Source organism: Cryptotermes secundus, unplaced genomic scaffold, assembly GCF_002891405.2.
Source record: "Cryptotermes secundus unplaced genomic scaffold, Csec_1.0 scaffold1269, whole genome shotgun sequence".
In the NCBI taxonomy this organism is placed as follows: Eukaryota; Metazoa; Arthropoda; class Insecta; order Blattodea; family Kalotermitidae; genus Cryptotermes; species Cryptotermes secundus.
Window position 1 is genome coordinate 73352 of NW_019720738.1, and position 22462 is coordinate 95813.

Genomic DNA, 22462 nt, shown 5'->3' on the forward strand with positions numbered 1-22462 from the left:
TATATTATATAAAATAAATTAAATATAATACATAATGAATAATGATTACACTAACCAATATATCCACCTCTCTATTAAGATCAAGATATTTATATGAACTGATGGAACTTTTTTATAAAGAAACTGTTGCCAACTTATCTATTTCTGAAAACGTTAGTTTAGGTCAGATAAATTTCTTGGGGTGGGGTGAGGCTGAGTCCACTTGGTATGTCAGCCACTAACTGGCCTACTGTACCAGCCCTGGATAACAGATGAGTATGGAGGAATTGGTGGAATGAGAATTGGCAGGGGAAACCAAAGTACTCAGGGTAAAACACAAATCCCACATGACTTGACCTGGGATTGAACTTGGGCCACCACAGTGGGAAGCCGGCAACTTACAGCCTGAGCTATGGCACGGCATTCCTAAAATGCTAAAGGTCACGATATTTTCTTCTTTCTCAGATGTTTCCACTAGCAACCAACCCTCTCTTCCACCTCAGTTTCCTCCTATGTTCTTCCTTCCTGAACTGCTGCTCCCAGCCTGATCTTGGCCTCATACAAGGCTCAGGCAGTAAAACTCAAGTATTTCCTGCTGTATACATGTGGGTTCTTAAGGGTGCCAGAAAGAAGAGGCCATCTTCACCTCAAAATTTAAGTGAGAGTCTGTTATTTAATCTAGGCACAGGTAAAGTTGTCTCTGTGCTCAATTAATTAAGTACCATTTCATGAAAACAGACGAGGGAGCGGAAGTATAGCTCCACCATTCTTGACCTCAGTACTAGACAGAGGCGAGAGGAGAGCTTCACACCCTGGCTGCTGTGGAGATGAGATTAATGTCTTGCTCCTGTTGGGAATCAAACTCTAATTCCTCAGGCATCCAGCCTACAAGCCTTGTTACTATATCAACTGAGCTATACTGCCTTATTGGTAGGTTAAGGAAACGAAAATTACAACCAAGAACAGGAAAGTCATATCAAGAGACAAGGAGTTTTGTGTGATAACATAGCTGGCTGTAAGAAATTTAAAACTTATTTCCTGTGCTGGTAACTTGTGGGATACAGCTAGGAAATTGAGAAACCAATCTGTTCACGGTTCATATATTTTCCTTCAACATTATTAAAATAAATATACAGAAATATACATCAAATTTGTCCTTCAAATTACAAAAATATCATTTGTAATAAAAAATATTACTCTGAAACCAGTCAAACTTTTTAACAGAACACTTAAATGCAATTTACAAATGCATTTTCACTGAAACAGGCTTAAGGCACAGTACTGGTAGGCCTTATTACAATTCAACCAATCAAAAATTAAGATTACTGTCTTCTGTGCATCATATCCCAGAAGACAGCCCCCTTTACAGTCACTGCTGTGAGAACATCAGATCTCAACAATCACAGTTCACTATTCAATGTATACCTTCAGCCTCTGGGGATGAGCTGTGTGCAAATGCTGACAGTTCCCATTTTGGCAAGCAATGAAGTTGCTATGTTCAGAGTGAACGTCACTGGGTGGGTTCAGAAGCCCTAGTACAGAAGTCTCAATAAGTGGTGAGGCCCTGAGAGGTCAAAACAGAGGAGCATGGTACTATCCACTGGCGTGTGACCACAGGCTTGAGAAAAAGAAAATGTTTTTAGCATGATTAGCAAAGGATGAACTGAAAAAACATTTTTCATTATTCATTTTTCACAGCCACAAGGCCTCTCCCTATTGGACAGCACACATTCCTCTGTGTCATCTGTGTCACCTCCTACTCACTGTCCAACTGCTGGAGCTATAGAACAGGCAAACAAATGTGGCACCTATTTAGAAAGACCAACTGAAGAGGAGGCCATTTCAAAACATAAAAGTGGTCTTGGAACAAACAAAAATTTGGTGATGGGTCCTGATACCAAGAACAAACATGCTGATGAAGGCCAGCAGCAACATCACCAACCCGATCCAAAGACTTTCAGCCTGACAACAGAAAATGCACTGTTTGCCAAAACACAAAACCTTCAACACTCTACACCACTTATTCATGTGAACAGAAACTACCAGAGAAAGCTATGCACAAGAGTTAGAGTTAATTGTTTGAACATCTATAAACATCTTCTAAGAAGAAGCTCACTCCCTCTGACAAACAAGACAGTAACACAAAAAAAGATCCTGTCATCTGTGCATAACCTTCCTTTCTCAACAGCCAATTTTCCAGCATGTTCAAGAAATGTCTCTGTACAGTTTGCTCATGAAGCAGTCAATAGTCACTCAGCTAACCATGAGAATTCTGTTGCTATTGAAGATGGAAGGTTCATCACAGTTAAAATTAACATCACCTGGGTTGTGATGCTGTGGTAGACAGGTGGAGCCACCACTTTGGAGGTAGCAGGTACCTTCAAAATGTTGGTTGGTACATATGAGGGTAGTACAGATAGTAAGACTAGCACATGTGTGCTACTTGCTGACTTTGCCTGGGACTTTTTTTCCACCCTCCCTACAGTCCAGACCTGGCTCACAGTCATTTTCACTTGTTCATGGGCAGCAATGAAGTGAGGAAGATGGTTAAAGACTGGCTCTATGGACTGGGAGCAAATTTCTACAATGCAGGGATACAGAAACTTGTTACACAATATGACAAGTGCCTAACTTTTCTTGGGGATTATGCAGAAAAATGATCTAAGGTCTGTAGTAATGAGGTAAAATAAAATTAATGTTATTCACTTTTTTAATAACCAAATGGTCGTTACTTTCTGGATGACCTACGTATCTACCAAACGACTTGAAATCACATCCCAGGAGACCAAAATTTGGATACGTACCAGTAACAGAACCTCAAATCTCATCCTGCTAACACAGGGCAATTCATAAGTCCCTCCAAAAACCCTCACAATTATTTATAATCACAGTACCACTTGTAGCCATGTGCTTCATCTAGTGATTCTAAATTACTGTTGGGGTTTCCAGAGGGACTTATGAATCACCCTGTACTTTCTTTGCTGGCCTATTCCAAGATACTGTCACATGTTTAGTTACTATACATGGGGTTTGGATTGGTAAACGGATTTACTGCACTTACAACTCTGAAATTACAAGTAACTATATTGCTGCACATATCATTATAACCCACACTAGTCTTCTCCACTTGTTACAACTTCCCCTAGTCATTGCCTGGTCATAGTTTTCCAACAAGGGTTACCTCAAGGGCTATACTCCCAAACTGTTGACTCAAACTCCAAAAGTAACTTCTCTTGACTGTCCACTGGTCCTTGTTATGACATCGGGACGGACCGCACAGGAAACACCACTTCGAACAACAGTTCTCCTATTATTACATGATGTCACTGCTGCTGCGGACAGGCATTTATTGCGCCATGGTCTAGCGATGAGTGATGTACTCGGTCAAGTGGTGTGGTGTGTTCCATTGTTGCATCCCTGTTTATTGTACCGTTGCACAGCAATGGCTCTCTTCCAGTCTCCATGTCAAAACATTTATTTACTTGGTAATGTAAGGGAAACCATATGAAACCAGTCACAATATGTGGTGAATGGCCCAGGTTTTAACATCATGTATATAGATACTGACATGCGCAATCCACAACTGCATAGTTATCAACTAAACTGAGCCAGTACAAAGACACAGTTAGTCACGTGAGATTTCAGTTCCCACAGCAGCGACTCTGCAGATTACCATCATCTGGGACATGAAACCATGTAGTCTGGCAGATAGGGACCAATATTTTGGAGGTAACTGCTACCTCCATCTTCAGTGGCTCTCTGAAATGTTGGTACCTACCTGCCAAACTAGAGTGTCAAACCCCAGAAGGTTCTGGGGAACACACTGCCCCATCCTTAGGATCTTCTACCCTGAAATAACGTAGGACACGTGTTCCTCTAAAACCGAGGTATCTATCAGATGGCATCACATCCCTCAGTCGCTCTTGATAACACTGGCTTGTCAATGTTTCAAAGAGCTGTATGTCTCAAACTTCAAGACAAAATGACTAAACAGTCCCTTGAAAGCAATACTTAAATTTCCATGGCACAAGGCACATTCTGATTGGTGTGTACATGGCCAATGAACGTTTCTGCACTAGTGACATATAAATGCCTCCTTACACCGGTTACATTAAGTTACACAAGCTTAAGTTAGTTTGCAGGTGTACATATTGTCACTTGATACTTTATTCAGGTAGGAGAGAGGCTCAGGGGGGAAGAGACGAGGAAGGAGATTATAAGTCTCTTCTCAAAGCCAAATATTCACAGTATAATGGAACCCTCTTTAATGTTCCTCTATTTAAGGTTTTCATTCATTTAACATTCAATTTCAATGATCCCAATTCAATAATCTTAGTGGTAAATTTCCCCAATTTAAGATTTCCTTCGGTTTAGTGTCAAATCCACTGGTCCCCAAAGAAACCTTAAATTGGGAATTCAGTATTAAAGATAGAGATATTAAGGAAGATGGAAAATACTGAAAAAAGAAAAAAAAATGGTGCTATCTTACTACACACATAACCACCAATCAGATTCCAGAGTTTCCTGTTACCTCACTGTCTGAACAACAGATACTGGAGCAAGCTATTTCTGCAAAAGCTGTGTTACCATTCAAGGTTAGCTGCAACCCAGTGTCAAAGTCAAATGACTGCAAACAGTCCTTTAATAAAAGATAAAGCTATCCCTGTAACAGGCTGTGAAGGCCCATAGAGTTGTGAGACGCCAAGGCTCCCACATTTTCTGGACAATCAGCACTGAGGCCGTCAGCCTTATGTGCCAGCCACCCTTTACCCCCCAGAAGATTCCTGGTACTCATTTTTGCCAGATACTGAGTCAACCCAAGGCCATAGTGTAGCTGGAAGGATTAGGTCAACTGAAAAATCCAATGACCTCATTGGGAATCAAACCCACGACCTTCCAGCTTGTAGCATAGTGTCTCAACCAGCTACACTAAAGCATGGCCCCCCAGCATTCCAGCATGGCTAGTGCTAGTTCTACTACATTCACACTAAACAGGCAGGACTGGGAACACTTGAATGTACATAAGAACACAATTCTACACCCCAAATATAATGGATACCTTTATCCTCAAACATTTTCCCCAACAATTTCCTATGCAATATGGTCTCATATATTCAATTTGTTACGTGTTTCACTATAAGGTACAGCTGAAAACGTCACATAATAAAACCAGTTCATCTTATTACAGAATTTGATTTTTCTGGGGGCATGTGGTAGTGTAGTTGGTTGAGGCACTATACTACAGGCCAGAAGGTCATGGGTTTGATTCCTGATGAGGTCATTGGATTTTTCGACTGACCTAAACCTTCCTGCCACATTATGGTCCTGGGTTCGAGTCAGTCTCTAACAGAAATGAGTGCCATGAATCTTCCTGGGGATAAAGAGCAACTGACACATAAGGCTGACAACCTCACCACCATCAGTGAGCCGACTGTCTAGAAAATGTGAAAGCTCACGTCTCACAACCACATGGGCCTCCACAGCTTGTTACAGGGACAGCTTTACCTTTTACCTTATTTCACTTTTCCAGAATAATGACAATTCAAACTATTCTATTATGCTTGTTCTGTCTAACAAAACTCAAAGAATGTAGAACATTCAATTTGTTTTATTAAAATCACAACATGTTTCGGTCATTTTATCCGGTCATCATCAGGCGAATACAACTGTTTAACAAGTGCTCTCTTGAATTGCAAACCATCTTACTTCTCATATGGGCCCATATTTACAGTGATTTCTGGTGGACGACAATATTGGCATTTATCAGTACTACATATTAAGTTATTAAAATTGTTAAATATCAAAAATATTGTATACGGATATATGAATTGAACAATCCTGGAGTGAATATTTGCTAGGTTGTATATGGCTCAAACAAGGATGTAATTCTATATTTGCAGTTGTTAGGTGTTGAGTTTGCAAATGAACTGATGGGTGTTTATCTTTAGCCTAACTAGGCCGTGGTTTTCACTCTTATGCTGCGTAGCCCAGAATAGTTTGCAAATACGCAACAGGATGCACTCAATAAAGAATGACATTTCATGTTGTCATCTTCTTGGTTACGGACAGTGAGATAACAAGATTTCACAGGAATACACAGCCTCCATCTTCATGATAGAATTGACTTTCACACTTCAAGGTGTTTTCTAACCTAAGGATAAAGCCAGCACTTCCTCAACACAGTGCCATTACCAGAAGGCAATATGAAAGTATTTTATTTTATTCCAAGAAGTGTGAAAGATTTCTGAGAACCACTTATGGGTAAAAGATTGGAAGCCAGTCAATATATTCTGTGCAACCACACACAATGCATCTTTTTCTTCAATAAGAACTTTCAGACTAGTAGTATTCTAAAATGAAATGCTACATGGCAAGGTAACTTAAGTGTAACAAACAAAAGACACAAATAAAACATAAAAAGATTTCTGAAATCCCAGAATTTCATTCTACATTCAGAAAGGGGAAGGACTGAGGCAGGAAGTCTGGCATCATGGTGTTGGGAGGCTCATCTGAACATGGGGACTGAACAACAATGGGAAGTGATGAGTTGGGATGAATATCTTCAGTGGAGATAGGCAATGATGCCAACACCAAATCGGCCTGAGTGTCTTCGATACACATGCTAACATCCTGGGGCTGACTGGGACAAATATCTACTCCAGAAAGACTAACATCTGCAGCATCAACAGATAGTGTCGGAATAGATGGGTTCACATTCATGTCACTAATATCAGAATCACAGTGCTTGTCGGACACATCTGGGCACAGAGGTTGAATAGGGTCAATACCCTGTGTGGAAATGCCAGATATTGTAGTTTCAACTGCATTTGGAGCGGTAAAGGCAGAAATGGAAGAATGAGAGTTCGTGTTTGCCAAAGGTACAATGGGGTCTGTGGCAGAATTTGGAACAGACATGGCAGTAATATCGGTGCTCGGAGGGGCACCCTTATGAGAGATATCAGAGTGAGGTGATAATACACTTTCTGAGATTGCAATCTGGGGAACTGAAGGCTCCACATTTGTACCATCTGAAGAAATGTCAGCGCATGACAACTGAATGGAATTTGGAACAGAGAACGAAGCTATTACAGAATCAGGGTCGATATTCCCAACAGTTATGCTTGCATACAAAGGCTTCACAGTATTTGGTATCGATAATACAGGGTCTAGATGAGAACCGTCTGCTCCAGATGTGGTAGGAACAGGAGATGAAACAGGAAGTGTTGATATTCCAGAATCAGGCTGGGCAATACTGCCAGGAATGCTGGCTGGGATAGAAATGGAAGACACAGCACTAGCAACCAGAGCATCACATTGTGATGGTACGAGAGGCAGAGACGGTAAAGTTGAAGGCCTAGGCTTTGGACCAGAAATGAGACGCTCTCTCAGCAGAGAACTGGATGTAAGAACATCATCAGGCAAGACTGAGCAGCCTGTTGTTGCTGGAGCTTGCTCAGAATGTAACCGCGACACTGTGCCAGCCGTACCTGGCAAGTCTGAACCAGCAGTCATCTGTAACACCGTCTCCTCCAGAGCAGAGAAATTCTCTATCTTTATATGAGGCACCGGCTCTGAACCATCTAATAACATTGGTTCCTCCAGACCTTCAAGTCTTCCTTCCTCAATGAAGATGGTGTCGGGCAGTTTCGAAGCAGCATGTGCATCCAATAACTGCACCTTTCCACTCGCACTGTTAGTAGGATCTATCTCTGACACTGTTAGCACTGTTTGGTGCTGATCAAGAGACATAGTGATCGGTGTTGCAAACACTAACTGAGGTTCAGAACTAGACAATACGGTTGTTAAAGTCTGTGAAGTTGGGAAGGTTAAGTCATAGGTCACTTCAATTGTTTGCATCATTTCTCCAGACTGGAAGGAACCTAACGTAGTTCCATCAGCACATGTGACGATGGTTGTCAACGTGTCATCGGGTGGCAAGGTCAGCACTTCTGTTGTTGCTAAGTCACCAGTCGTAGCCAGAATACTAGCATCAGATACAGTACATACCTCCTGTAACGTTATCACTTTGCCCAAATCCGCATCAACCAGAGACAAAACTGGGTTTGTGAAGACGGACCCTTGAGATGTAGCAGGAGAGGTCCACTGCTGACCTGCGGGTACCAAAGAGGACTCTCCCTTCACTTCACCACTTAATGATTTTGATCCCTTGCCGACAGGAACTAACACACCATTCTCATCATGACCAAGTCTCTGCAGTTTCCTGGGTTTGAAGATGATCCTATGTGCAGATTCCTCATGCCTTCTGAGGTGAGATGCACGTTTGTATGAGTGACTACAATATGGACATTTGAAGAGACGCATGTCAGAGTGACTCTGGATGTGTCTCCTCAGATCGCTCTGTAACTTGAACATCTTGTCGCACATGTCACAAGAAAAGTGCCGTTGCTGCGAGTGGACAGAGTTACAGTGATCTTTGAGAGTGGTGAGTGCGTGGAATGCTGCCCCGCACTGGTTGCAGGCGAAACGACGCTTCTCAGTGTGCAAGGCTAGGTGTCGTGTCATGTTGGACCTACTGTTGGAGGAGTGATCACAGAAAGTGCACTTATAAGTGTGTGTAGTGCTGTGCATTTGGTTCTCATGCTCCTCCAGAAGGTAATCATGGCTGAAGCACTTGTCACACTGTTGACACTCGTAGGGCTTCTTTGGGTCGTCTTCTGCTATCCGATGGCAAGTTGCCTGGATGTGTTGGTTATAATCTTCAGCGGTTTGCAAGCCTTTTTTGCATACTAAGCAAGTGTATGCTTCTTCACCTGGACAAGAAAACACTACTTCAGCAATCACATTTACAGGCATAAGTGGACATGTCACATATTCTTAGACAATCACATAAATCAACATGACATAAATATCTGATGTTATGGTCTTCTTCTGTATTGGTCATCATGAACTAGGGCAGTGTGTGACAGAGGTTGAAGGTCAAATGGAGCTCAGTTACACGCACTCTTCAACATTTCAGATTCTATTTAACTGTAATCTAACTCAAATTCCATTTACACTTCCTGTACAGTGATGCCACCAATACCACTTATTTTACATGGCATTTTTATGCTACATGTTACTGTGTTAAGCTTGGCAAGCAACAGTCAGGTGTACCACTTGTGGAGGGGGGACGCCAACTACCATACTCTGCCCCACTGCTCTCCTTTTGTCTGGTCGTAGCCAAAAAGAAAATGACTTGGTTCCAAACAGACTATATCACTACACAAAACTATAATTTTCCTACTACATACAATTTTGTATGGGCATGAAACCTGATCTCTCACATTAGTGGAAGAACATCAACTAACAATGTTTGAAAACAGGGTCTGGGGAGAATATGTGGACTTAAGCAAGAGAATGTAACACGGAGGGTGAAAAAATTACATGGTAAGTAGGAGCTTCACAATTTATACTGCTTGCCTTGTATCTGATGACGAAATCAGCAGGATCAAATAAGTGGGGCATGTAGCATGCATATGAGAACAGATAATGCATACAAAGTATTGGTAGGAAAACGTGGCAGAAAGACCCACTATGAAGACTAGGCATGCATGGGAAGATGATTTTCAGAGAAGTCTTCAAGAAATATGATTTGAGGTGTGGAGTGGATTCATCTGGCTCAAAATAGGGAAGACATGCAGGCCCTTGTGAACATGGTAATAAACGTTTACTATTACTCAGTCGACACACCATACATTTGCAAGTACTGTATTTCACAATCCTCGTGCATTAATGTACCGTTTGTACACACATGCAACTTGCAAGTTGAAGTGAATAATAGGAGTTTCTTGCCTGTGTGAGCCTTCAGATGTAATTTGAGTTGCCCCTCACGTGAAAATATCTTGCCACATTCAGGACATTCATGCTGGCTCTCTCTGCCAGACTGGTTCTGACACGCCCTTGCATGCTCCTGTAGAGTTGCCTTGGCAGCAAACCCCATGTTGCACGTCTTACACTGGTACTTCTCGTGACTCTGAAACCAGCAATACTGCTACTGACATTCAGTACTATGGTGCAAGGGCACACTGTAGTGTAGTTTGTTGAGGCACTATGCTACAAGCCGCAAGGTTTCGGGGTCAAATCCTGATGAGGTCATTGGATTTTTCAATTTACCTCATCCTTCCAGCCGCACTACAGCCGTGGGGTCGACTCAGCCTCTAACAGAAATGAGAACCAGGAATCTTCCTAAGGGTAAAGGGCGGCCAGTGCATAAGGCTGACGTCACTGCCATCTGTGAGCTGACTGTCTACAAAATGTTGGAGCCTCAACATCTCACAGGCCTATGCAACTTTAAAAATTCATTGCCATGTCAGCACTGCCAACCAAAGAAGTCTCTTTCTAAGGAACAAAACCCAAAGCCAAACTTGAGGATGTGGTGGAGGCAGATTCTAAGGTTAGGCACTGGATTTTGTTTCAGAAGTAAACTTCTATGATCAGCTTGCACTTGTGTCACATGGTGCAAAGGCTGATGGTCTCTACTGGAAGAGGCAACCTCAGCAATATGTGCCTACATACTGCAGGATGTTCCAACCCAGACATGGCACACCTGTCAGAACAAGACGTGCATCCATACCACATGCTAGCACTGTGTACAGCACTTCCAACCCAACCGTTACCATGTGAACACTTTGGGAGTTCCATGGTGGTGAGTATGCAAACTGTGCTCTTGTGGGCTGTGGCACCCTACAGTCTCGCAAGCAGACCCCAAGGTTTCAGATGCACCTGCTACCTTCCTTCACTTTCAGGGTCGAAGGGTGTTGGGTATGGAACTGGCCCATGGCACTGTGTAGCTCTGTCTTTACCCCCTCCTGAGCAGCCTCTGTAGTCTAGGGGGAACGTTTCCACCTCATGACTCAAGGTACATGGGTTCAAACCCGGTGGAGGTCGTGGAATTTTTAAGGGCAGAAAAATTCAGGGAACAAGTCCTCCGGGAGGGACTTTAAGCCATGGGTCCCGTGTCGTAGATTTACGGCCCGTAAAAGATCCTCATGTCTCTAGGAGACCTCTGAGCAAAATTAGGCAAAATGTTTCCCGCCCAAGTAGTTTCCAATACCTCCAGTAGATGGGGAAGTTATCGGGTACCAATGCCATTAAAGGGCCGACCTCGCTGGCAGAAAGGGGAGAGTTATCGGGTACCACTGCCAGTAGAGGGCCGACCTCGCTGGCAGAAAGGGGAGGTAGTGGGCACCAGTATCAGTAGGGTATGGAGACAGTAGAAATTAAAGGGCAACGTACAATAGACTATTGGTGCATGGGAAAACCCACCCCCTCTATACTGAATAACTGAATACCCCGTCCTGTGTGTCTCAGTGAGCGAGCAGCTTCTGTGCAACTGGCCTATATAACTCAGTTGATTCCTCAACCCCACAGACTTCTAACCCCAAAGATGGAAGCCATATGTTCCTCCGAAACAATGAGGTCACAACCCAGAACAGCACAATCTGAAGTTAAGTTAAGTCAGCACTGAAGTGATGGTCATGAGTTCAGAGAAACTTCGAAGAACTGAACATTCATCCCAGGTTCAGGTATTTCAGGCCACATTATGTTTTGTGAAGTGTGCAATCATAGCGCTCATTACGTATTTAAGTCACGTTAACAGTTCACATTTGCTGACTTATATACATACACACTTGTAACGGCACAAAAGGGTTGTGGGATAGGAGGTATAAGGGCACAGAGAGTAACCAGCCTCCCTCACCATTTTTACACTTTACCCCAACATACCTCCATGTGCACCACATATTGCTGCCGACGTGAGAATGTTGTTGCACATCTTGTACATTTCCACGGCCTCTCCTGTTCATGTCTCTCCCTGTGAGTCTCAAATTCTTCCTTTGTGTCCAGGAATAATCCACAGCCCTGACACACAAACTTCCCATTTGCATGTTGGTTGTAGTGGTTAAACAATGTCACCTGCTTTACAAAACATCTTTCACAGAACTGACACTGGTATTTTGCCTTCTCCAGCTTCATCTTGTGCTCTTGAGCCATGTGAAACGTGAGCTCCTTCCGTGTTGTGAACCGAGCTTCGCAGTATTGGCAGTTATTCCGTCTGTGACCCTCAACATGCTTGTCAAGGTGTCTCCTATTGGGGAAAGTTTGTGGGCACTGTGGGCAATATCGCAATTTTCCTACATGTTTCTTAGTCTTTTTACACAGTTCAGAAACTAAATGATAATCAAATGCAAATTTATTCTTGAAAGCTGAATGGCATATAATGCAGGAAATTGGAAAACCTTTATGTTTGTCAACATGAGACAAAAGGTTGCCCTTATTACCACAAGCCACTTCACACAGCGGGCATTTAAACAAATCTTCCATACTGTACACTAAACGCCTACAATTTTAATATTAATCACATATTTCTGCACACTGCTAATTATGTGTTCTTTCACATTGTTACTTGCTGCAGCTATAACTACACAATTAAAGAGCAGAATATGCATGTAGCACATTACAAAATCAACAAACTTTAGAAGAACATCTGAAACTACATATCCAATTATAGGCTTGTACCCTTGTACCTTAACAAAACTGTCATTCTGTTGGAGATGAGATGGCAAAAATGTTTTAAATGGACATAAAAACTCTGGAGACATAACAAAATCTGTGTAACATTCTTCTTCGCCAATTAAATGTAACTTCCAGATACGATGCATATTTTAATGCACATAAGTAATATCTGACAATTTATATCACACTAAGGAAATCTGCATTCCCCTACATAAAATGATTTGTTAAAACAACAAAATACAACAAATTCTAGCGTTACATCTGAACACTACAATATTGGCAACCCTTTTTCACTGATTTACGTTCATAGCGGCCAGGGACGGTCATAGAATACTTATGATGGTACGCATGACTTTCACTGCCGTCACAACTGACTTTGCTGCCATCTATGAATGTAATACCGCTCCCTACTGGCTGGGCGTAGCGAACCTCTTCGCAGCGCAATGGTAAACAGGATTAATTTTTTTTTAATTCGCTTTGGGGGCGGAGTCCAACTGGGTCCACTGGGCACGGCGGCCACTGATTGATTATGACGACGGAGAATTTGGCGGAATGAAGATTGGCAGGGGAAACCGAAGTACTCGGAGAAAACCTGCCCCAGCGTCACTTTGTCCACCACAAATCACACTTGACCAGACCCCGGGATCGAACCAGGGCCGCGAAGGTGGGAAGCCAGCGACTAACCGCTTGAGCCATGGCGCGGCCCCCTTCCAATGATAGTGCTATAATAGTTGGTTATTTATAGACGCTGCCAGTATCAAGACTCTTTAATGAATCGACAGCTATCAGTGAAATGAGAAATGATAGTTACAGTTTAGTATTCACAGAGAAAACATATCACTTTTCCCACCACAAATCCCACAAGTCCCAACCTGGGATCGAACAAGGAGAACCATTGTGGGAAGTTTGTGACTAACTGCCTGAGCTATTGTGCGCCCCATACTATCAGGCATGTTTTGAATTTATTAAAAAAAATAATTTCAAACTGTATTCCTTCTTCTTTCCTCCCTAAATAGTTGGAATAATACAGATCACACATAACTTATATGTTTCAGTTTTCAATATTGTAAATGAAGGTACCAGGATAAGAAATTGAGAGATTAAATAAATTTTAATGTTATTATATTGAATTATCAACAAGACCCTTAAATTCTGGATAGGGATCAGAACCAAATGCCTGTATGTGTGTGCCAGCATCTCTCAAGTTTCAGTTGTTTTAGACTGTTGAGTAACCAACATAATGTGTGAGGGGTCTGACCTTCACATGAATAATCCACCAGGGAAATATCTTTACTGGACCACACCCTGCACTTTATTTCCATGGCAACCATGGGTGGAGTCCTGCCTAGTACATGTTACATTAAAAGGATTCTAAACACTTGTTAAAATTCAAACATTTATACAGACAACAGATGAGCAAATGTAAGTTGACAAATGATTGTTCTTTACTGCTGATAGGATTGCTGGCAAAGGTGAAGAACATTCATGACAAATTTCCAGTAGAAAGCAAAATATAAAACCTTGCGCTTTTCGAGCAAGAGTGGCACAACTGCACCATGCACTTAGGACAACAGTGACCGAATGTCCATTTGTGATGAGAGAAAGAGTGGCACAAGTGTCTCACAACATTAAATACAGGATCTATCACCTAATTCTGGTGCCACAGTGATACTAGCTGACGAGAAATATTCTACAAAGAAGACATAACTACTTTCTCATATATTGTGGGGCAATTTGCAACACTTGTGTGTCTCTAACAGGTGTCATTAAACAATGGCACAAATGGGATTCAAGCTGAAAAATTTTAATCTACTAACACGAAAGTTTTCGCTGTGTAATTATTTTTCCCGATTATTATTCCGTGAGGTACTCCTAAGACAATGGACGTATATTCTTACCCATGGGCATAATTACCACCAAACTTTGATATCAGTTCATAAAATGTGAAGAGGGGGCTTCGATCAACACAACCTTTGTTTCATAGTTACAAGGGTCTAGTTAATTTCATAGGTCAGTTAGTTGATGAATGATTGTTCTTAACCCAGTGATAGGATTGCTGGCAAAGGTGAAGAATTTTTGGTGGCAAATTTCCAGCAAAAAGCGAGATAAATACCCAATACTTCTCAGAAAATCTGGTAGCAGCGGGAATCGAACCCGGACCTGTAGCCAGGAACTCTGACCACTAGACCACAGAAGCATAAGGATGAGCATGAAATGGAGAAGGGGGAGCAGTTGGATACAACATCGCTTCAATGCAGCCCAGTTCAACAAAGCACCAGTCTCCTGAACACCGACATTGCTCTGAACAAGCCAACTTATTGATCTCTGTGCAGAGGCCCTGTTATGTGGGGACCTGCCACAGTGAACTGTGATGGGGAACAAGCTGGTCATATTTACTGAGGAGCAATTCGAAGACTATCAGGTCAGTGGCTCACCCATTCATCTGTACTTAAGGAAACCAGAATCTTACTTGAGAAGAGAGGGAACTTCTCTGATAGAAATTGGGTACATAAAATGCATACAAAATTTTAAGAGATTTGAGGTTTTAGAGCAGAGACGGTAATCCTCTACAATCTCACACCATGTAGTCTGGTACTTGGTTACCAATGATGTGGAAGATTCTGCTGACTCATTTTTCAGGGGAGACATGAAGAAGGAGACGGCATATTCCTCGAAAACATTGGTGACTACCTACTTGATGTTATGGTGTCAGAACCGAGGACATCAAAATATGATTAAAAAGTTATTGGTGAATTTTGCAATAATATGGATCACAGTAAGATAGGCTTTTGGGAGGAAACTGAAGTTGCTTAGGACATTATGATGATGGTGATGGACATGTGAATTCCACAACACAGGACTGAGCAGGTTAGTGTTGTGGTAGTGGTCTAGACCTGTGTTTGGAAGCTCTATCTATCTGTCTGTCTGTCTGTCTGTCTGCCTATCTAACTACCTACCTATGGCTCTACAGTCCTTTGTAAAACCTTGGCCACTTTTTCAGTCACTTCATCCTATCCACAGTTGGTAGGACTCCTTTTATGGGGGATCAGCCCATCAAAATGCCGCTACCTATACACAGAACAACAGAAACACACAATAAACGCACACGGACATCCATGCCTTGAGCACGACCTCAGCGTTTGAGTGAGCAAAGACAGTTCACGCTTTATACTGTACGGCCACTGTGAGTGGCTTGGAATTGGTTAATTCTGAGTGACATTTTGTGATTATCTTCTCTCATGGCAAATTCAAAATTTGTATATATGCTTTCCAATTGGGATAATCTTCTTAATCCTTAATTACTCATCAGTAATGACCCTTTTCTATTTTATTTGATGATGTATAATCTCTGTATGTGTAGAGTGTCATCATACAGTCTAAACACATGTGAGATTTGACTTTCTGATGGCTGTGACTCTGAAGAGTATGTTAGATCAGAGAGATCCCATCTGACTCTTCTGGTTTCTTGTAAGGTTTACTCTCTGATCTTGAAGCCGGAGGCAACATATTGCTCTGAAATATCAGGATCCCTCCCAGCTACACTGTGCTACAACACAGAAGACCATACTTGTTCACAGTCACTGCCACGAGAACCTCAAACCCAACATAACAATTGCTGTCTACTTGGATATAATGCTAAGTAGTCCGGTAGATATGTGCTGACGTTTTACAGAAATCTGATGCATCCCTTTTCTCACCTGAAGAGAGAGGCAGCAGATGACTCCAAAAACATCAGTAAATATCAAGCAGACCACGGGATGTGACACACAACAAGTCAGTTCTCTTCAATCTAAATAAAAACAATAAGAAGGAATTTCTTTATAAAGACATGGAACGCACGGGGAATTTTGTGTACTAAGATGTTAGTTGGTCAGTTGTGTAAGTTTGGTGTGATGTTCTGTTTGAAGTATAATCACCAACTATTATACAGGTCTCACCTGAAGTACTTGCCAGTGTCTTTTACGTGCATAAAAGGGACATATCCAAGGGGAGCCATTTTTGAAAAGGTTGATTACAGATTTATATTCAAGCTGATTAAGACTACTGTATTTTTAATGATGACCTTATAGTACTGTGGACAGAAGAATACTTTCTTTAAATTCCTTGTATTAACATTTAGTGTATTTCCTCATAGTTCTCAAATTTTTTCATTTAAATTACAAGTGGGGGCAGATGCCTGGATTGTCATTTCCATGTTGGCATCCATGGATTCAAAGAATGTATGTGGAAACTGTGTGTGCTGTGGTAAAGGTTACAGCAATACAATCTTTTTACCATAACAATGCCCCCTCTACCAGCCATAAGGTGGTGGGTTCGATTCTTGATGAGGTCACTGGATTGTTCAATTGACATAATCCTTCCAGCCACACTATGACCCTAGGGTCAGCTCAGTCTCTAACATAAATGAGTACCAGGAATCTTCCCGGGGCGTAAAGGGCTGCCGGTGTGTAAGGCTGACAACCTCACTGCCATCTGTGAGCTGACTGTCTAGAAAATGTGGCAGCCTCGATGTCTCACAACCCTATGGGCCTCCATGGCCTGTTACAGGGATAGCTTTACTTTCTATAGTAAAATTACATTTTATGTTTCCTAACCATGGTTTCTGTCTCATCACCAAAATGCAAGGGCAAAATCATGATATAAAGATGTATTACAGTTCAGATATTTGGGAACAATGATAACAGATCGAAACCTGATTCAGGAGGAAATTAAGAGGAGATTAAACTCGGGCATTCTGAACCATTCAGTCCAGAACCTTTCGTCTTCACATCTGCTGTCCAAAAACATAAAAATTAGAATATACAAAACTATAATTTTGCCTGTGGTTCTGTATGGGTGTGAAACTTGGTCTCTGACATTAAGGGAGGAACATAGACTGAGGGTGTTTGAGAACAGGGTGTTAAGGAAAATATTTGGACCAAAGAGGGATGAAGTGACAGGAAGTTGGAGAAAACTGCATAATGAGGAGCTTCATAACTTGTACTCTTCTCCAAGTATAATTAGAATGATCAAGTTAAGGAGGATGAGGTGGGCAGGTCATGTAGCAGGATATTGGCGGGAATGTTGGAAAGAATGAGACCACAGGGACGACCAAGGCGCAGGTGGGTGGACAAGATTAGAATGGATCTTAGAGAGATAGGATGGGATGGTATGGATTGGATAGATCTGGCTCAGGATAGGAACCAGTGGAGGGCTCTTGTGAACACGGTAATGAACCTTCGGGTTCCATAAAATGCTGGGAAATTCTTGAGTAGCTGCAGAATTGGCAGCTCCTCAAGAAGGGCTCAGTTCCATGAGTAAGTAAGTAACCATGGTTCATTTTTGTTTCAGGACTGCACATTCTTCACAAGGAAGGAGATTCTCAGGTAAGACAATGGCACACAGCCTCTTGGCACAGCCTTGCCTTTACAGATCAGGTAAATGAGTGCCTGCATAAGTTCAATATCCACCTCCCAGCATCTTCTTACCTTTTCTCTTTAACTAACTCCATGGAGCTGAGTTTCTTTAACAACACGGTCTGTATCTAGACTATATAGCAGCAGCTGAGTCCATTCTGAGAAGCCAATACTTGTTCAGCCAGTCAAGAAATTCCCAGTGGGACCCAAAGGTTCATTATTGATCTCACAAGAGCCTGCCACTGGACCTTATCCTGAGTTGGATTCAGCCCATACCTTCCCATCTAATTTAAAGATAAATTTTAATATTATCCTTCCATTTATTTATAATCTTCCTAGATGTGTCTTGTCTTTAAATTTTGCTATCAAAGCTTTCTACACACTTCTCTCCCACGTGTGAAATGAACAACTGAAACCTCAGCTTCCAGGGATTCACAGTGTTGACAACATATGATGCCTAAAACTCTGAAAACCAAAGTTATACAGTATCTGAGTTCACGCTTTCTACTTGTATAAGTTAATATTAGTTAGTATTAACTTCTCTGAAGACCGTATAGACACCAGTGTCCCTTACACATGCAGGGTACACAAGAGGTTCCGAGAAGTCAGCCCTGACCTTGTGCCAAAGAGTATGACAGGAAGAGAACCTGTTACTGTCAGGGTGCCACTGGAGAAAATGGAAAAGCTACCAGAACTTCGGGTAAGAAATTTTCACTTTCTTAAAACAGAAATTCCACTCTATATATGGTCACTTATAGAGATTCACTTCCATCTTAAATGCAACTTTATTTACATAAAGTAAAGTGAATGTGTATATGTGATATATTAATGCAACAGGATTGTGAAATACAATGTCATATCGCTCCACTTTACTTTTAAAAATTATTTGTAATATTAAATCACTGACTTTATGTAAACAAAATGTCATATTGGTAAATGAAATTCAACATATAAAGGGGCAAACTATGAGTAACATTTTTAATAATGGGAAGATAAGATTTTGTTTCCAGAAACCCAGGTCACTAATGTGCACAGTACTCTTGTTGCACGCAGAACCGCCAGGAAGTGGCACTCCCTCCTCTCAGTTAAAATTAGATCACCTTTCTAAAAACTCAGTTGCAGTACCGTAAAGTTTACAAATACTAAGATGAAAACCACATTTGGAATAGTAATTCTTGAAACAATTTTTATTTAAATTTGTGCATAACAAGTTTACATTACTGCCAATTAATGGTCACCATATGAACAATAGGTCAGTAGAAATGAATTTTTATTTTAACAAAAAGTGAAAGAGAAGAGTGTGTAAAATCTGCTACTCAGACAAAAGGGATCAGAAAGGTGCTGTCCGCAAGTCTCTTCACTGACACAGACATGGCACTGTGATGCCTCAGCTACTGTACTGAAACAACTGCCGGTTCACAGGAGAACCCATTCCGGCAGAGGATCTGTCAGGTGTTCTCACGAGATGGGAAGGGCAACCTCACATTTGAGGACTTCTTGGACCTTCTGTCAGTGTTCAGTGAGCAAGCCCCAAGGGACATCAAAGTCTTCTATGCATTCAAGATATATGGTGAGCAAATTGTTGCATTATTACAAGTGTCTCATGCTGAATTCTGATTGACCAACTAACTGATTGGCTGACTGTCTAATTCCATGAAACAGCTGAGTAACTAACTACTTAAATAAATGAACAATATAAAGTAAGAAAGATAAATTATGAAGCTTCTCATTTAATAATATTGTTCATGCTCCTAATATTTCATTTATATGAGACTGTTAAACCTTTCTATGTTGAAAATTTTGTTAAAAATAATTTTTTATGGCCACTTATAATTTCTGTTATGTTAAAACTGCAGATTTATGAGAGAAGGTAGCATACATCCAGTTATTGGGAATCAATTTTTATAACAGGCTCAAGTGAATAGGATCCTTCCCCCTTGTGCCTAATAATAGATTCCTGTTTCTACAAAAGCGTGAAAATCAGATATGCCTCAGAAAATGGACAGTGCCCAATGTAACATTCATACAATATTTCTTTCAGTCCATAATTACATGTACCAATTGATAGGGACAATTTCATCTGAGCGAGAATTACCTCATATGTGGAATGGACAGAGTTAAGTAGCTGATTATTCATCTTTTCTCTCAGATTTTGATGGGGACCACCACATTGGACCACAGGACCTGGAGCAAAGTTTGCGTCTACTCACCCATAATGAGCTCACACCTGAAGAGGTAGCTCAGGTCTGTGAGAAGGTCATTGAGGAGTCCGATGTGGACGGAGATGGCAAACTATCCTTCATGGAGTTTGAGCATGTCATCACACGTGCACCGGATTTTCTGTCAACTTTTCACATTCGTATCTAGATGGAACACAACAGGCACATTAAGGAATGCTTATCATGTACTGTATGTTTGAAGGTCAGATGCACTTCAGCATTACACAACACTAAAGTGAAGTCTTCATATATAACTCAATTTTGCATATTTCAACTGATGTTGCCACCAATGGCAGGCCCTGTTTCTTGAACCTTTCAGACCCTGAACACGCAGTTATGTAGAGCAGAACACTCAAGACAAAAAAAAAATATCGAAAAAAGAAAGGAAAGGAGGAATAGGAGAAGATGAAAAATAGAACGAGGAAGAGGGGTTGGAGTAGGAAGAGAACAAGGTAAGAGGAGATGCAGTACATAAAGGGGGACAAGGGTGAGAAGAGGACAGGAAGAATGGGATATGAATATTCAGAGGAGGTGAGATGAGGAAATGGAGTAAGAAGAGGACAATTAAGAAGAGGAAGAGAAGACTCCTTCCTGATCCCTTTGGAGTCAGAGGACTAAGCAAGTGAAACAATACTGTTGTGATTCATATGTATATATAATTGGTTTATTCCTTCCAGAATCACAACAAAATTATTTCTTGAGCAGTGTTTTGAAGCTTCCCACTCATCTCTTAGAAAATGTATCAGAATGCAACAAAAACCAAAAGCTAATGCCATATTTCTCCTGTCTCTGAGAACTACCTGAGATTATACATCACTAAATAAATTAATAACCTATCATAAGTCCTCTTTTTTTCCACTGAAACATTATCTGATCTGACAGGGTCATCACACCACAGAAATACTTCACAGTGAGAGTATTAATATTCAGTACCTTCCATCGGTGCTGAATCACTCTGTTGCTCTAAAAGAAGGATACATTTGCTAAAGAACTGAATTTACACTCTCATATGCATGTCAAATTTATGAGTTCAGTAAATCATAGAGTCACTTAGAAGTTCAAGTTACTGTACACATGCAACATGAGCTATAACACAAGCTCAAATAAATGGCATAAAAGCTGCTGCACACAGTAATTTTCATGATAACCGCCATGATAGCCTGAGAACTTGCACATTAACATTCATGACTGGACAATGGGGACAAGCTGGGAACAGAAGGGTTTATGAACAAGAGGGCACCACAAGTCCACCCGTTTATTTCAATTTGCATATCATCATATAGTATTCGCTTGTTATTTTACTTTGTTTTTAGCATTTCCATTTTGTTGTATCAAGATAACTATTCATATTTATACCAATCTATTTGTCTTATTTTATAACATTTTTGTTGAGCAAAACCTTTATACTGTGTCTCAAACATCTTTGAAAGGGCGTCATCATCACACAGTGATGTAGATATTTATGTTATCATTAGAAAGTCACTAGATTTTATTTTCAACATACAGTGCAAACCACAACCACCATACTGCAGATCTCGCGCTGAACACGCGGGGTTTTATTCTCAAAGTTTGCCTGCCTATTCGAGTCATGACATACCCTAAAAGATGTCTTAGACAGACAATACCATTTGTCATTAATCTACATCCAAATGTAACATTACACCATTTGCTGACATAGAGCTCACCTTATCTTCTAAGTACTGTGGCCAACCATACATTAAGTGAAGTTTCAAATTACAATTCTGTTCATGACATACACATACGCACATACATTTCTAATCACTGGATATGATAACATTTTGATAAGCACTATAATACAATTCATGTCATCAAGACAGGTAAGTGAAACCAAGCAACTGATCACTATATTCTTCTTCTAAGCAACCATCTAATTGCCTGGAGCAGAGTTTTTTCTTGAAAAACTAATGGTCACTCAGCAATTCAAGAAATTCAGAGAATTCTAAAGATCCTGAAGGTTCATCACCGTGTTCACAACAGCCAACAGCTGGTCCCTACCCTGAAACAAATTAAACAAGTCCATTCAATAGATGTGAGTGGTCAGCTTTGTGTTCTGACCGCTCTACCCCCAGGGAAAGAACCCCTGTAGCTATTGGATGGAAGGCTGGCTGGGCCTAAGAGCTAGTTTGGAGGCTGCAAACAAGAATAGCTGTTGCATTTGCTGGAATCAAACCTTATTCCTTTGTTATCCATCTTGTAGCCTAGCTCCTGTAGTGACTGCACTGTCCCAACTCTAGATGTGAAGAAAGCAGTCTTCTGGGATGTGGCACCGTGTAGATGTGGTGTTAACCGACGTTTCGAAGGAACGTATCGTCTCCATCTTCAGGGTAGAAGGAA

At 41.2% G+C, this 22462-nt stretch overlaps 2 protein-coding genes across 2 annotated transcripts; one reads left to right on the plus strand and one right to left on the minus strand.

Annotated features, from left to right (window-relative positions):
* Window positions 1-5431: 5431 nt before the first annotated feature.
* Window positions 5432-12812, minus strand: LOC111873380 (zinc finger protein 236). Its single transcript, XM_023868045.2, has 3 exons — window positions 11704-12812; window positions 9772-9952; window positions 5432-8750 (listed from the first exon to the last, which is right to left on the minus strand). The coding sequence occupies exons 1-3, from the start codon at window positions 12298-12300 to the stop codon at window positions 6421-6423; spliced, it is 3108 nt and encodes a 1035-aa protein (XP_023723813.1). The 5' UTR covers window positions 12301-12812; the 3' UTR covers window positions 5432-6420.
* Window positions 12813-14845: 2033 nt separating this feature from the next.
* LOC111873051 (calcium and integrin-binding family member 2) lies at window positions 14846-20946 on the plus strand. Its single transcript, XM_023867425.2, has 5 exons — window positions 14846-14914; window positions 17824-17858; window positions 18471-18588; window positions 19311-19458; window positions 20038-20946. The coding sequence occupies exons 1-5, from the start codon at window positions 14864-14866 to the stop codon at window positions 20253-20255; spliced, it is 570 nt and encodes a 189-aa protein (XP_023723193.1). The 5' UTR covers window positions 14846-14863; the 3' UTR covers window positions 20256-20946.
* Window positions 20947-22462: the final 1516 nt, after the last annotated feature.